Source organism: Eptesicus fuscus, chromosome 7 (genome assembly GCF_027574615.1).
Source record: "Eptesicus fuscus isolate TK198812 chromosome 7, DD_ASM_mEF_20220401, whole genome shotgun sequence".
In the NCBI taxonomy this organism is placed as follows: Eukaryota; Metazoa; Chordata; class Mammalia; order Chiroptera; family Vespertilionidae; genus Eptesicus; species Eptesicus fuscus.
Window position 1 is genome coordinate 96,977,620 of NC_072479.1, and position 15,002 is coordinate 96,992,621.

A 15,002-nucleotide genomic window follows, 5' to 3' on the forward strand; every position below is an offset into this window, starting at 1 on the left:
GCTCCGATTGGGCCGATCTGTCCAAGTCCCTGATTCATTAAAACACCGAACACCATGTCCCCCGGGATTCTGACTCACCGCCACCTGTTGATGCCCACATTGGAGGAGCCCGCGAACCAGGGGTCGAGGATGTAGACGCAGCGGATGGTGTCGGCGCCCCGAATGCACTCCTTCAGGGCGGGGTTGTCGTGGAGCCGGAGCCCCTTTCGGAACCAGTGCACCGCGTTCACCACCATCCCGGGCACGCGGCGGGCGGCGGCTCACCGCCGACCTCCTCCACCGAAGAGATTCAAGGCACGAGGGTCCGGCTCATCACCGACACCTCCGCTTCCAGGAGAATCGCCGCACCCCCGGGAGGAGGACAGGGCGGCCGAGGGGGGACAGGAAAAAATGAGTCTGAGGAGCGGACCGGAGAGGGAGAGGGCGCTGGAGGCGCCGCTGGGAGCCGCACGGAGGCTGCCCGGGCAGCGGAGTCCGGGTGTGACGCCCTTTAGGAGCCGGCACCCGCCGCAACCGCCTGGAGGACACGCATAACTCCGAGGGCCGCGGACCCCCGGAGGGCGAGCGAGTTCCAGGAGCTCGAGCCGCCACGACAGCCCGAGCCGGTCCCCGGAGCCCCAGGAGGCTCGTCACGGAAACCTCGCCCCACCGAGGCGGTGCCTGAGGAAAAGCGGCCCGCCCGAGGCGAGCCACCGAGGAGGAGGAGCGAGGACTCAGTCCCTGCCGGCCACGCTGCCTCTCAGCCCAGGAGCGAGGACGGAACGCGGAGGCGACGGTCGAGGCCGCTGGAGGATTGCCGCCGGTGACCGGTGTCGAGCCGGCCCGGGTGACTCCGCCGCCGGCGCCGCGTCAGCGGCCTCGGCCCCGCCCCCCAGCTCCTGACTGGAAGGCGCGCTGCCCACGTGACCACCGGCACCTCACGTTTCTGAAGTGTGTTTACTACTGCGGCGCGGGCTGGGGGATGTGCTCGCTCTTCCGTCGCTTCTAGGGGGCGGCAGCCATTCGATCTCAAAACTGTGGGCCCTCGCCTAGAAGCTGGGCTCTCTACCTCAACCCCTTTTCTAGGCGGGCTGGTCGCGGTTGCCTGGTAGGGCCTCGGGGACTCACAGGCCCCACGTGAGAGAAGGCTTAGCTCCGCCCCCGGTGGCCGTGAGCCTCCTCCATTGGCTGAGGCTCGCTGAGACCCGGATGAGCACGGGGTTGCGGGCAGCTCGCGGGCGCGCGCTCTGCCGGGGAAGGTGCGCGTGCGCTCTCGCTGCGTTCCTGGGGGAACGAGGGCGGGGCCGCGGGCTGACGCACTGGGACACTCTCGCGGGTGGTGGGGTCCCCTAGAAGGCCCGGAGGCGGCTTTGTTCCCTCTGAGAGTCTTGCGAGGGGGCCCGGCGGGTAGTGGGGGCAGATGGGGTGGACGGAGGAGAGTAGGACGGAGGAGGCTCAACGTCGACTTTGATGCCAAACTGCGTGCATCAATCCAGCTTTGTGCAAAGAACCCTACTTTGGAGTGTGCAGCGCCATTCCAAAGGTGCTGTAACCCTTGAACTTGCTCTGGGGATGTGGAGTAATTGGCCGGGCGGGTGCCAAGCATTCCTGGACTTCTTGTAATTCCCTAATACTAGCGAATATCAACAGTATGGGAGCCCTCGTCTCTTACATTGAGTGCGGCCGTTGCCCACCGTACCGAGGACATTGAACTGTAATCCATGCCAGTCCTTATTCATGTGATGCCCTTATATTCATTCAACAATTACTGAATGAACCAGACACTGCTCAAAGTGCTGGAGATCCAGGAGAGAAGAAAATGGGCTAAAACCCCAGTTTACAATCTGTATCTCTTAAACTTTTACTCTTTGCTATTTTTTTCCCCCTCTATAAAATCTTCGTTTGCATCTGCTGCTCACTACAACCACCTTTGCCCTACCTAGCATATTTCTGCACATTCCCTTAGACTCAGATGCAGTGCAACCTAATTTGTAAAAATACTCCTGCCTCTCCCCCCCGCATGTTTGATAATCACCACACTCGAGATTATATTGAGAAGACAATGAAAAGTGCCTACTTCAACACTAGTGCAAGTAGGTGCTCAATAATTGTACTTACTACTATAATAATGTGCCTCTGATTCCCTCTAAAGTGTGACTTGTTAAGGACCATGGCCCCACCCAGTTCTTTTTTCTTTTTTTTTTTTGCATCAATACCTACCCAGTACAGAACCTGATACATAAGCATCAAATGTTGATTGAATGACTGAGTTAATGAATGCTGTTTGCCACCAGAGTCTGGCAAGGTTAGGAGGAAGAAGGATATGGCAATTGTTACTGCCTGAACTGTGTGCTTTAAATTCATAGAAACCCTAGTTAGTACCTGTGAGTGTGAACTTATTTGAAAACTAGAGGCCCAGTGCACGAAATTCGTGCACGGAGGGGGTGGGGGGAGAGGCGGGGAAGAATCCCCTCAGCCCGGCCTGCATCCTCTCCAATCCGGGACCCCTCGGGGGATGTCCAACTGCCTCTTGCAATCTGGGACTGCTGGCTCCTAACCCCTCTGCCTGGCTTCCTGATCACCCCTAATCTCCTCTGCCTGCCTGCCTGCCTGCCTGATCGATCCTAACTGCTCCCCTGCTGGCCTGATCGCTCCTAATCGCCCCTGCCTCACCCCACACCCGGGACCCAGGATTCCCTCCCTCTGGCCGGCTGCAGACAGCCAGGATCCGGGCTGACTTTGCCCGGGCCAGCTGCAGCCTCAGGGGACCGTGGATGGGTGGCTTCGCCTGGGCTGCAGCCACAGGCACCCGGGACCATGGAGTGGGTGGCTTGTCCCTCTTCTGGGCTGCAGGCACAGGGGCTGGCCCCTGGGACCGCGGGGTGTGTGGCTTGTTCCTCTCCTGGGCCACAGCCTGGCTGGTCCCCATTCCTCTCTCGAGCTCATTTGTGCCTGGCTGGTCCCCATTCCTCTCTTGAGCTCATTTGTGCCTGGCTGGTCCCCATTCCTCTCTTGAGCTCATTTGTGCCTGGCTGGTCCCCATTCCTCCTCCCCAGTGTTGAGTGTCTGAGCTGTTACTGCGTGAGGGCGTGACAACCATTTGCATATTAGCTCTTTATTATATAGGATAAGATCAAGCTAAGATGTCATTAGGATAGGCCCTAATCCAATTTGTCTGAGGTCCTTAAAAAAAAAGGGTAAATTTGCACACAGACACATATACAAGGAGAATGCCGTGTGAAGATTGGAGTTATGCTGGGGGAGGAGAGGGTTCAGAGCTAGTCACCCCAAGATGTGCCTCAGTGGTGTGCAGATGAACCCTGCAGGCTCTAGAGAAACTTCTGCCTCCCACCTCCACTACCTAGAAGAATTTAAATCAGGAGCCTGACCTATGAAAAGCGTTATCACCAGAAATAAGTTTTTAAGTATCTCTATGGTAGGGCAAACTAGTAAATCACTGAACATGTGCTTTCCTTCCTGCAGTGACCTCCTGAAGCCCCAAGGGGCAATACCTCACCCCAGTTCAGAATGTCTTACATATCCACGTTCCCTTTCTGTCTCTGAACCTCTTGTGTTTGTGGGGTCTCTGACTCTCTCATGTATGTGGGATTCCCCTACACATGTATGTATTAAATTTAGTTATTTTTCTCTTGCAATTCTGTCTCATGTCTATTTGACCAGCCAAAGAAGCTTGAGGGTAGAGGACAGTATTTTCCTCCCCCACAACTGCAACAAGACAAGGAACTATGTACTCAAAGCTAAGGGGGCAGCCCGGAACAGGTCCTTTCTTATTGCTTACAGAGGGAGGGGGCATGGCCCTGCCAACACATTCATTTCAGACTTCTGGCCTCCCTCACTGTGAGGCCATAAATGCCTGTTGTTCTAAGCTACTTCGTTACTAGCAAATTAATAATGGTAATACAAATTCAGTCATCTAGTGAGCCAGTGTGTCTGGAAAGTATTCCCTACCCCTGCTTTTGTTGCCACGCAGAGGACATAGCATTTTTTTCCTTGGTTTCTTAAGAGCACTTAAAATTATATGTGAAAACTCTTCGTTCACTAGAAAGTTATTTTTAGCAATGGGATGAGCCTTGGGTAATTACCATTCTGAGGGGTCCATGACCTCTGCAGAGGACGTTGCGTACAGAGCTGTGCCCTCGCTTGGATTGCCTCCTACTCCAGGGCCTTTAGTACTTTTAAAAATACAGTGTTTCTCGTTTCATTTTAGGCAGTTTAAAAGTAAGCAGATTGTGTCTAAAGACATTCATTAAGAATTGCTTTCAAGCATCCAAATGAGACAGTGGGAGGTAGAGGAAGAGAATATTGATTTGTGTAGGGTTGACTTATGATGTTCCTTCAATGAAGATGGATTTTTTTTTAACAGACAGCTGTATGTGGGTGGGTGTGTAACTTTCATTTACACATCTAAGTACTGATTATAAAAGTGTCAGTATTGTTAACTGCACTTCTCACAGACTGAAGGGTTTTTATGGCATATAGACAGTTACTTTAACATATTTTTATTAAATATACTAGAGCAGTGGTCGGCAGACTCATTAGTCAACAGAGCCAAATATCAACAGTACAATGATTGAAATTTCTTTTGAGAGCCAAATTTTTTAAACTTAAACTTCTTCTAACGCCACTTCTTCAAAATAGACTCGCCCAGGCCGTGGTATTTTGTGGAAGAGCCACACTCAAGGGGCCAAAGAGCCACACTCAAGGGGCCAAAGAGCCACATGTGGCTCTCGAGCCGCAGTTTGCCGACCAAGGTACTAGAGGCCTGGTGCACAAAATTCATGCATTGGAGGGGTGGGGTTGTCCCTTGGCCTGGCAGTCAGACATCCCTCTTGCAATCCGGGACACTGCATGCACCAGTAACCATACTTTTCATACAGGTAAAAGGCATCTTGCTGTTGTATGGGCAGCTGCATTTTTTTGCCCTGATTATAAAAAGGAGTACATAACGTGATCCTTCTGAGGCAGTAGTACCATTTTCCCCATCTTATGGGTGGAAAAACTGAAGCAGAGAGAAGTTAAGTAATTGGCTTTGTCACACAGTTGTAAGTGTCAGAATCAGGGCTGACCACTGTGCAAGCCAGAGTCCATGCATGTCATCACTGCCATCATCCTGTTTTTTCAGTATTAGAGTATCCTTGCCAGGTTTTAATTTTTAAATCTAAGAGACTGTTCCCAATATATAGGATAGGGTCCCTAGGCCTGGCCAGCCATCAGGACCGATCTGTGGGGCAACCAGCAGGTGGGGTGATTGGGTGATTGGTGTGATTGGCTGGCGGCCTGGTGCCGCCCGCTGGCCGGCCCTGCCTCCCACTGCCGCTGCCAGTCGCCTCCCTCTGTGGGAGGCAACTGGTGGGGCTATCTGGGTCCCCCCCCCCCCCCCCCTGCCCCCCCACTCCCCGGCACTTGCCTTGGCTGGCGTGGGACCTGCAGGCTGAAGGCAGCCCCTCCATTGAGTGTCTGCCCTCTGGTGGCCAGTGCGCATCATAGCAACTGGTCATTCCACCAGTCATTCTGCTGTTTGGTTGATTTGCATATTAGGCTTTTATTATATAGGATATGACTTATTGAGCATCTACTGTGTGCCAGGTTCTTTATATGTTATTATTAACCCTCATAATAATCTTTTGAGGCAGCTTATTTTTATTTAATAATAATTTATGCCCACTTTGCTGAAGACACTAAACCTCAGGAATACAAATAAGTAGTAAAACTAATTAAAAAACAAGACGATTTCTGAATCTAAGCTCTTTCCTCATCGTATACTATCCCTCACTGACTGACACCACCACTCCCCTTCTTTTTCAGAGTAAGTATTTATATCTATCTATCTATCTATAAAAGCTTAAGCGACCAGCCAATCGGCTGGTAACTATGATGCACACTGACCACTAGGGGGCAGACGCTCAATGTAGGAATGGAAACCACAGGCATGGAAACAAGGAACAGACTGATGAACCTCCTAGGGAAGGGGGGCGGCAGGAAGAGATTAACCAAAGATCTTATATGCATACTAGAGGCCTGGTGCACTGGTGGGGTCCCTTGGCCTGGCCTGGGGGATCAGGCCAAAACCGGCTCTCTGACATCCCCCAAGGGGTCCTGGATTGCGAGAGGGTGCAGGCCAGGCTAAGGGACCCCACCATTGCATGACCCGTGCACCGGGCCTCTAATATAAATATAAATGGAAACATAGTCAGGAATCTTGGGAAATTCTGGTTGGCTCCAACATCATGGTGGTAGAAAGAGTATGAGACTGGGTTATATCTCAGCTCACCATTGATTTTCAACCTTTTTCATCTCATGGCACATATAAACTAATTACTAAATTCTGGGGCACGCCAAAAAATATTTCTTTTGCCAATCTGACCAAAAAAATGGGTATAATTTTGATTCATTCACATGGGACAGCTCTTATTGTGTTGGCTGTTGTCATTTTTTTATTTGACAATCGAAGGGAAAAGAGGTCAGTGTCCCTGACTAAATAGTCAGGTATTGCATGTTTTAAAAATCCTTTTAGCACACTGGTTGAAAATTGCTGGATTAGTTGGTGATCTTTAACAAGTCACCTAGGCTTTTTTTTTTTTTTTTTTGACCTGATTAATTCATCTATAAAATGAGCAGACTGAACTAGATAACTTCTAAGTTTTCTATTTTAAAATTCTATGATTCTGTGAACACAACCCTGCCATGGGCTCAAAATTATTGAGAAAGAGTTCTATTAATCATTCTTTTAACTGCCAGCAATGCTAGGAATATCAGCATCGCTTTGATTTCATGAGCACCCTTGGTAAAAGTGTGTCAGCCTCTAAATTAAAAGCCTATAGTCTCTCTTGACCCTATCTTGCAGAGGTGATTGTTGGCATGTGTTTTAAACACATAAGTAATGAAGGAGTAGACTGATCAGCTCATTCAGTCTTGATGTAATGTGAATGTTAGGCTGGTAGCTCTTGGCTGAGGGACCCTTACTTAACACTAGAGTCTTTGGGGGATTGAATTTAAATGTGTTAACGGATCACTATCTTATATTTTTATTTATTTACCTTTTTTTTTTCTTTATTAATTTTAGAGAGAGTGAGGAAGGGAGAAAGAGAGAGAGAGAAACAGTGATTGGCCCCGAAATCCAGGCATGAGCCCTGACTTGGAATGGAACTGGTGACCTTCTGGTGTATGGAACTACGCTCAACAAACTGAGCATCCTGGCCAGGGCAGGATCACTATTTTTTTAAAAGGTAAGTTAAGTAGGAGTCTTATATCAATATGAAATGAACACATGTCAAATATTTCGCTTCACTTGTTTCACTTGTTAACTAATAAGGGAATCAGTAAGATGATACAATGGAATAAAAGAAGATTCCATAGAGCAGTTACATGTTTAGGCCATCGGGAATGTTAAAAATTAATTTGCTTAATACTGTATATGCAAAACTGGCTTCTCCTCCTAAAAGGGGTTTGGGGAGGGAAATCAATTGCACTTTCACACGACAAAATATATTTGCATGTCCATGGACAAGACTCATCTGCATTGCTCTCAATTATCTACAATTTACAGAATTGTAGAATAATCCAAAGATAACGACAGGCAGAGAATAACTTGAAGAGTGCATTAAACAAGAGATCTAGTAATCTTTTCTGCCAATCTCAAAGTCATTCATAATTTCTGTCCCCTTTTCCTCAGAGAGGTCTTCCTACTTGCCCATTCTAAAAAGGGCCCTCTTCTTTGTCCATATCATGGTTCCCTATTTCCTTTCCTCATAGCACCAATTATGATATGTATTTTTTGTTTATTTATTTACTAGAGGCCCGGTGCATGAAATTCATGCACTGAGGGAGGGGGTGTCCCTCAGCCCAGCCTGTACCCTCTCCAAGCTGGGATCCCTCTCACAATCTGGGACTGCTGGCTCCCAACTGCTCGCCTGCCTTCCTGCCTGATTGCCCCTAACCACTTCTGCCTGCCAGCCTGATCACCCCCTAACCACTCCCCTGCCAGCCTGATTGATGCCTAACTGCTTCCCTACCGGCCCAATCGCCCCCAACTGCCCTCCCCTACTGGCCTGGTCACCCACAACTGCCCTCCCCTGCCAGTCCGGTTGCCCCCAACTGCCCCCCCCCCTGCCGGCCCAGTCGCCCCCAACTGCCCCCCCCGCCGACCCAGTCGCCCCCAACTGCCCTTCCCTGCTGGCCCAGTCGCCCCCAACTGCCCTCCCCTGCTGGCCTGGTTGCCCTTAACTGTCCTCTTCTGCCGGCCTGGTCGCCCCTAACTGCCCTCCCTGCAGGCCCGGTCCCCCCACAACTGCCCTCCCTGCCATCCCGGTTACTCCTAACTGCCCTCCCCTGCTGGCCTGATCTCCCACAACTGCCCTCCCCTGCTGGCCTGATCTCCCACAACTGCCCTCCCCTGCTGGCCTGATCTCCCACAACTGCCCTCCCCTGCCAGCCATCTTGTGTGAGGGTGTGATGGTCAATTTGCATATTACCTCTTTATTATATAGGATTATGAGTAAATCTATGCCTGCCTCCACCCTAAGTGCAAAGTCTAGGAGGGCAGAGATTTGGGTCTATCATGTTCTTCATTTCATTATTAGCATGGTGCCACTGTGCCTGGTACTGAGCAGACGCTCAATCAGTGTTCTTCCAGAGACCATGGGAACACCCAACTAATCACATGGACACAGCACTGCATGTCAGTTACCAGTTTATTGTTTCTCAGCTCCAAATCTACCTTTCATGCCTTCTCTTAAATGCTATTAGTGGAGAACACTGGAGGGACAATTCAGGAGGAAGGGGCCTCTCTTCTTGGTGCTGTTATGCTTTGTTTTCTTTTCTTACTCCAACTCCACTGCTGCCAGAGGCCCTTGGGTGAGGACACACTGGCGCTCGCTTCTATCAAGGGCCAGTGGCATTCCTGCTGGTGGATTCCCACTAAGTCTTGCAGGCATTCCAGCAGGCAGCTACCCTGCCTCAGCCCACCTCCATTCTGGCCAGGTGTTTCCTTTCCTGTGGCCATTCCCAACCATGGTTTTCTTCCCACTGGCCTTGGCTTCAAGACTGTAGATCAACTCTGGCCCAGGTCAACTTCTTTGCCATCCACTAGCCATCAGATCCCACTCTTGGAGATGACCCCTGTCACACCCCTTCCACGTTTGTCCTTCCTTGGGTACTGTCTCCATAGTTCCCTTTCCTCCTTTATAATTAATAATTCTTTTTATGAACATTCCCTGTTGGATTTGCTGTGTGGTTTCTGTCTCCTCATTGGTCACTGGTACAATCCATTAACAACGATGTGCTTGTGAACACTTGTCTTGCTTGTTCTTACCCCTTTTCTTGACCATGTGCATGTAGAAAGTGCAAATAGTTACAAATGTGGCAATATGACATTGTGAAATATTAGCAGATGTTTTCCCCCACAGCTCTTTTTTTTTGTCCTGTGACCATCCCCATTCAGGTCATTGGATGGGAGTCCCCTGTTGCTTCAGAGGGACAGAACTAGAGGACAAAGGTAGTCCAACATTTTTGTTCTAAATTCAAGAGTCTTGATCCAGTTGTAAATCAGGAGAGATTTGCTGCTCCCCACCCCTCCCCCCAACATTGTACATTCTCTAAGCTGGAGTGGACTATGAGTGCAAGGAAAATAAGATAGGTAAGCATTGGTCTTTTCTAAAGAAAAGAATACCTCATCCATTCACTTAATCCACAGTGTGGGGTGTCTTAGTCTGTTCACACTTGGAGGCCAGGGTGTCCCAGGCTGCCAGCACTCTCGGGCCAGAGAACTATAACAAAATACCACAGAGTGGGGTGGCTTATAAACAGCAAAAATGTATCCCTCATAATCCTAGAGGCTGGAAATCCAAGGCCCTCTGTGTCTGATGGCATCCCTCATAGGCAGGGCCACAGGAAAGAGGTATGGGGCCTCCAGATTTCAGATGGGGAACTGACTCATCTCTTCTACTCTCAGAACACCTCAAGCTTGTGTAGAAATCTGGAGCTAATCCTAAATAAGGGCAGGTGAGATAGTACCCCAAATACTATTAATAATACCCATATCCATAGGTCCTTCATATGTGCCAGACACAGAACCACTATATTAGGCACTATGCTATGTACCCTTGCTACTTGATTTCACTTAATTTTCACAACAGCCACACGAGATAGATATTACTATTCCTGTTTTATAGATAAGAAAACCGGGGCCCAGAATAGTGAAGTCCTCATAATTTGCCCTCCAAAGTGGAAAAAGGCAGGAAACAAACCCAGGCTCTCCCCACTCCAAATGCTGTGGGTTGCCCAGCACACCTGGTCGCCTTCACTGCACTGACACGTGGGTGCTTTCACACAAGTGCAAAATAAGGACTGTCGGAGCATGGGGGAGGCTGAGTTCTGGGTCAGATGGATCCGGGGAGGCTCTGTGTGGAAAGTAGCACTTGTGCTGGGAAAACAAATTTTTTTTACTTTAAAGGAAGAAAGTGAAGGATTCCAAAGGAGTAGATGATTGTGCAACATAAAGCAATATATGCATTTAAAATGTTCATGAAATAAAGTTAAGTATACACTAGAAAAAAAGTTGACAAGTATAAATTGAAAACCGAGTGAAGAGTGAGAGAAATCTGGAGGGGTATTTGTTATAACTGCAACATCAGCACAGCCTGCTAGTATGGAAGAGGGCAGGGATGGGGAAGTAGGGCAGAAGGACGGTGGTGAGTTGTGCCGAATATTCCTGAGAGCTATTGATGTGTTTCCAAAGGGCCCATCTCCAGTGGTACTTGACCATTCGGTGAGGAGTAAACCACCCACTCCTGGGTTGTTGTATTGAGACAGTAGCACTTGGAGAAGGATCCAGGTAGAGAAGTGGACTTAGGAGCTACTTTATAAGGTAACAAGGCCAAAAAGGACTGCTAGGAGCTTTCTAAAAAGAAAAAAATACAAATGACAAGTGTTATGAATTCAATGCAGAAGAAAGAACAATGCTTCTGTACTTAAAGCTAGATTTTTAAGTAACAATATTTAGCACTGAAGACTAAGACAAGTTAGAAGAGGCAGACTATATAGTACATATAGGGTGGGGCAAACATAGGTTTACAGTTGTGAGTACGTGAAACAGTTTATTCTTGTATTACTCTTTATTAACTATTGTATTATTTTCCATAAGAACAACTATAACCTAATTTTGCCCCACCCTGTATATGCTCCTGTGTAGTGAAAACAGGCACTACTCAACCAACTACTTCCCTGGCCCCCACCTCTCAGAATCCCTGGAAAACACACTTTGTCTGGGACTGGTGATGCCACCTGGTGGCTAATTAAAAAAGTACAAGCAGTTCCACAAAAATTCAGAAAAATCTCCATTCTGCAAAGAGGCATAATCTATCCTATATAATAAAGAGCTAATATGGTAATGGTTGTGATGCCCTCACGCCATAATGACCGTTCAGCAGGAGGCTGCGTGTGCGGTGGGGCAGAGCCGCTGGGGCGGAGCTGCCAGGGAGGAAGCCCAGAGGCACCTGGAGGAGGCGGGACCATCTCGTGGCAGGGAGGGCCAGGGTGAGAGCCCGTAGCACCCCCCCTCACCAGTCCTTCGCCACCCACCGCTTGCACTCAGAGCGGCCTGCTCTCCTCCAGCACCATGATGGGGCGGAGCCACTGCATTGCTCCGGAAGCGGGGAGGTGCCTGGAGGAGGCGGGACCAGCCCGAGGCGACTTACAGGACCGAGGGCGGGGCTTGAATTGGCCAGAGAAGGCTGGAGGGGTTGGGGGCAGGGCCAGGTGCGCTCGAGCTCTGGGTGGAGAGGTTAGGGTGTCAAGGTGGGGCGACAGGCAGGTGGGCGGGGCGCATACGGGTGGGCGGGGCTGCTCAATTTCATGCGCTGGGCCTCTAGTGTATATATGAGGCTAAGTGACCATCCAACTATCCAACCAGCTGGTACAGATGATACGCAGTGACCACCAGGGGGCAGACACTCAACGCAGGCGCTCTGAGCTGCAGTGACTTGGCAGCGGCAGTTCTCGGGTGACGCACGCCTGAACCAGAGAGGAGGGAGCCCGATTCTTTGTGGGGCCTTAAGATTCCACCTTTGGCTGTGGCTTATGTTGTTGCTGGGGAACTGTGTTCAAAGAGCGTGTGACGTTAACGTTAAAGTTGTAAATACTTCATCACAAGTGAAATTAGTCAAGCACTCTGAAAGTGTTTTTACTGTTAATGTGGTATACAGGGAAATATTAGAATAAGTTTAATCAATTTTTCAGTCATTGTTTTTATCAATGTTGTTTTTATATTATGTTTTTGTTGTTTTTATTGTTTATTCATTAATCAATTTATGTTATTTTCATATACATTTTACTAATTTTCTTTCATCTCTGACACTTCCATTATAGAGAAAGGGTGAATAGCAATATTAAAATATTTATTCTAATTAATTTCCTTTCAGTGTGCACAAATCCATGCACCAGGCCACTAGTTAAAACAATAAGGCTTTAGAAAATATTTGGTTGAGACAGACCACTTAAAATGTATGCAACTTAATAACTATGCCACCAGCAAAAAAGAACCTAATAAAATAACAGTACAGTTAAAAAGAAAAGTTTAATACATGATAAATAAGTAATGAAATATAGGGATTTATCTTTAAAAAGTGAAGCTAGCTTGATGTAAATGGGTATAAGACAGATTGAGGCTACCGATTCATGGAGACAGAATTCAATAACTAAAGGTCAGGTAGAATTCCATCTCTAAGAAGAGGACATGGCTAGATCTAGACAAGAGAATAACGGGATGACTCATGGGTATTCAATACTGGACTGTATTCCTGTGTGGCTTGCTGTATTCAGCTGTCATTACTTAATGGACCAAAGTGGAACACATTTATGGAACAAGTCGTTGACCTATTGGTAAAATTGCGTATAACTGAACACAACCTTTGCCTTTTACTGACATAATTTCTTTATTAACCAATCACATAAGATAATTTGAATATCAGAAGCACCTGTTGTCATAGACCAGCTTGTAAGTCACTTCCCATTCCCTAACACTCAAAGGGATCTTGACCTACTAAGCATTCTGCATCCAATCCCTACTAATCCTCCCCACCCCATTCCCCTGCTCACATTTTTTCCCCCCAGTCTTTGAAATTTAATTCCACCTCAGGCAAGCTCTTTAGCACTCTTATTTAGCCGATATGAATCTCAATTCACAAAGCCAGATAATAGAGAAAAATGATTTTCTACAAATCAACTTACTTTCTCATGTCATGCTCCCAATTGACAGGAAATCCATCTCAGTCATTCTTGAAGCTTTTTTCTCCCTGCAAGGTTATGTGGCCTCATGCAGTGCCTTCTTTTGGGGGGCCCTCAGTCGTCTGTCCATGGTGATCTCTACAGAGGTGGCTATTGTCTGTCTCACACGGTCCTTTCAGAGCTGGCTATTATCTGCTCATTTTTGTGCTTCACATACAGAATGATGGGATCTCCTCCAACCCCAGCCAACCAGTCACCTTCCTAAGTCACCACTCCACTCCTCTGGGGCCTTGTCGCCTCCTTGGGGTGCTCCTTGGGACCCCCGCTCCTCCCCCACAGTTAGGGAACATCTCTTCTTCGTCCTTGGTACTCTGAATCCCTCTTGCTTCCCTAAGATACTTTATTTTACCCTCACCTCCTAACCTCCCTCTTATCAGTTACGAATATTTTAGTTGTAAGCAACAGAAAACATAGGTCCAACTGACTTAAAAATGTATACAGTTTTGCTTTCAATAACTGAACATCTAAACATGGGGCTGGTTTCAGGTTGGGATTTGTTTGGTCAGTCCAAAAAAAAAAAAAAAAAAACACAAAAGGATTTAAATATATCCCTATGTTCCAGCCCTATTCTAAGCACTGGAGGGAGATACAGGGGTGGGCAAGGGGTCCTCTGTCTGAGTCGAGTTGCCGTGGGTACAGAGACCACTGCCCCTTCAAACTCTGCTCAATTTGTCTACTTGTGAGTAAAGTAATGATTATTGCTGTCTTAAGTGACTAAGTTTTGGAGTGATTTGTTAAGCAGCAATGGTAACTGAAATACCACTTGTGAGCCCCAAAGAAATTCTAGCATTTATTAATAAAAGTAAGATTGATGTTGATGAGACACTTTTATCAAGGATAAGGAAAGGTATATGCTTTGAAGTTAGAAAATCATAATACTAACAACAGCAGCAACAATGTCTGTATCTACCAACTGCCTGTTTCCTCTCAGATCCCCATGAGCTCGTATCTGCTCTGCCCTGAATTCAGTGAACGGCCTTTCTCAGGCTCCTTGGCCTCTGGCTGCCAGATAGGTTTGGCCACCCCTCCCAGCCACCACTCCTTCTTATGCCTTTATTTCTGATCGTGGCAATGATTCCTCATTGTCCTACTATCGGCTGGACAGCCCCTCTCTCAAGGATGCCACTTTCTGCCTGGTAACCCCCACAGTGGTCCTGGCTCCCCCTGACAGCCTGCCCTGGCTCTGACAAGGTGTTTTTCTCCATTTGCTCCTGCAGGCCCAGGGATGGCACCATTTATCTCTGTTACTGACCTCTGGGTTGTCTCACCAGACTGCTTGGCTTCTTAGCTTTTCCAATATGAATTCCCTTGGTTATTTATCTTTGTTTGAAAGACTTAAAGTGGTTCCTATTTCCTTGCCAGACCTTGATTGAGTGAACCTATTCAGAAGCTACTATGAGCTCCATATTCCAGATGAGGCAACTAAGGCTCAGAGATGAAGCTGCCCGAGATAGTGCTGTTGATGTCCACGAGTAGTGGCGTGCAATCAGAAATTATTTTTTGAATTAAAAGTTTAAATATGATGGAAGTCACTGTTAGGGGACTCAAAGGGAGCTTCAGGGGGCTGGAAATATTCTGTTATTTGATCTGGGGCTGGATACATGGGTGCTCACTCTGAACACTCGCTGAGCTGTACGTGGAGTGGGGCACTTTTCAAGATACATTATTTCTTCTTTACTTTTAGACATTAGTATTCCAATTTCAATTCCAGTCTACGTTAT

The 15,002-nt window shown here is 47.9% G+C and overlaps 1 protein-coding gene across 4 annotated transcripts in view; it reads right to left on the reverse strand.

The window, feature by feature from the left end:
* The window catches only part of CRY1 (cryptochrome circadian regulator 1), a 51,109-nt gene extending 50,198 nt beyond the window's left edge, over positions 1–911 (reverse strand). For 3 of the 4 annotated variants that reach the window (XM_054719445.1, XM_054719446.1, XM_008144715.3), the window contains exon 1: positions 79–911. In XM_054719445.1, the coding sequence (XP_054575420.1) occupies positions 79–236 (158 nt within the window). In that variant the 5' untranslated portion in view covers positions 237–911. The remainder of the gene's footprint in view (positions 1–78) is intronic. The other variant, XM_028150150.2, reaches the window with a different exon arrangement.
* Between the last annotated feature and the right edge of the window lie 14,091 nt (positions 912–15,002).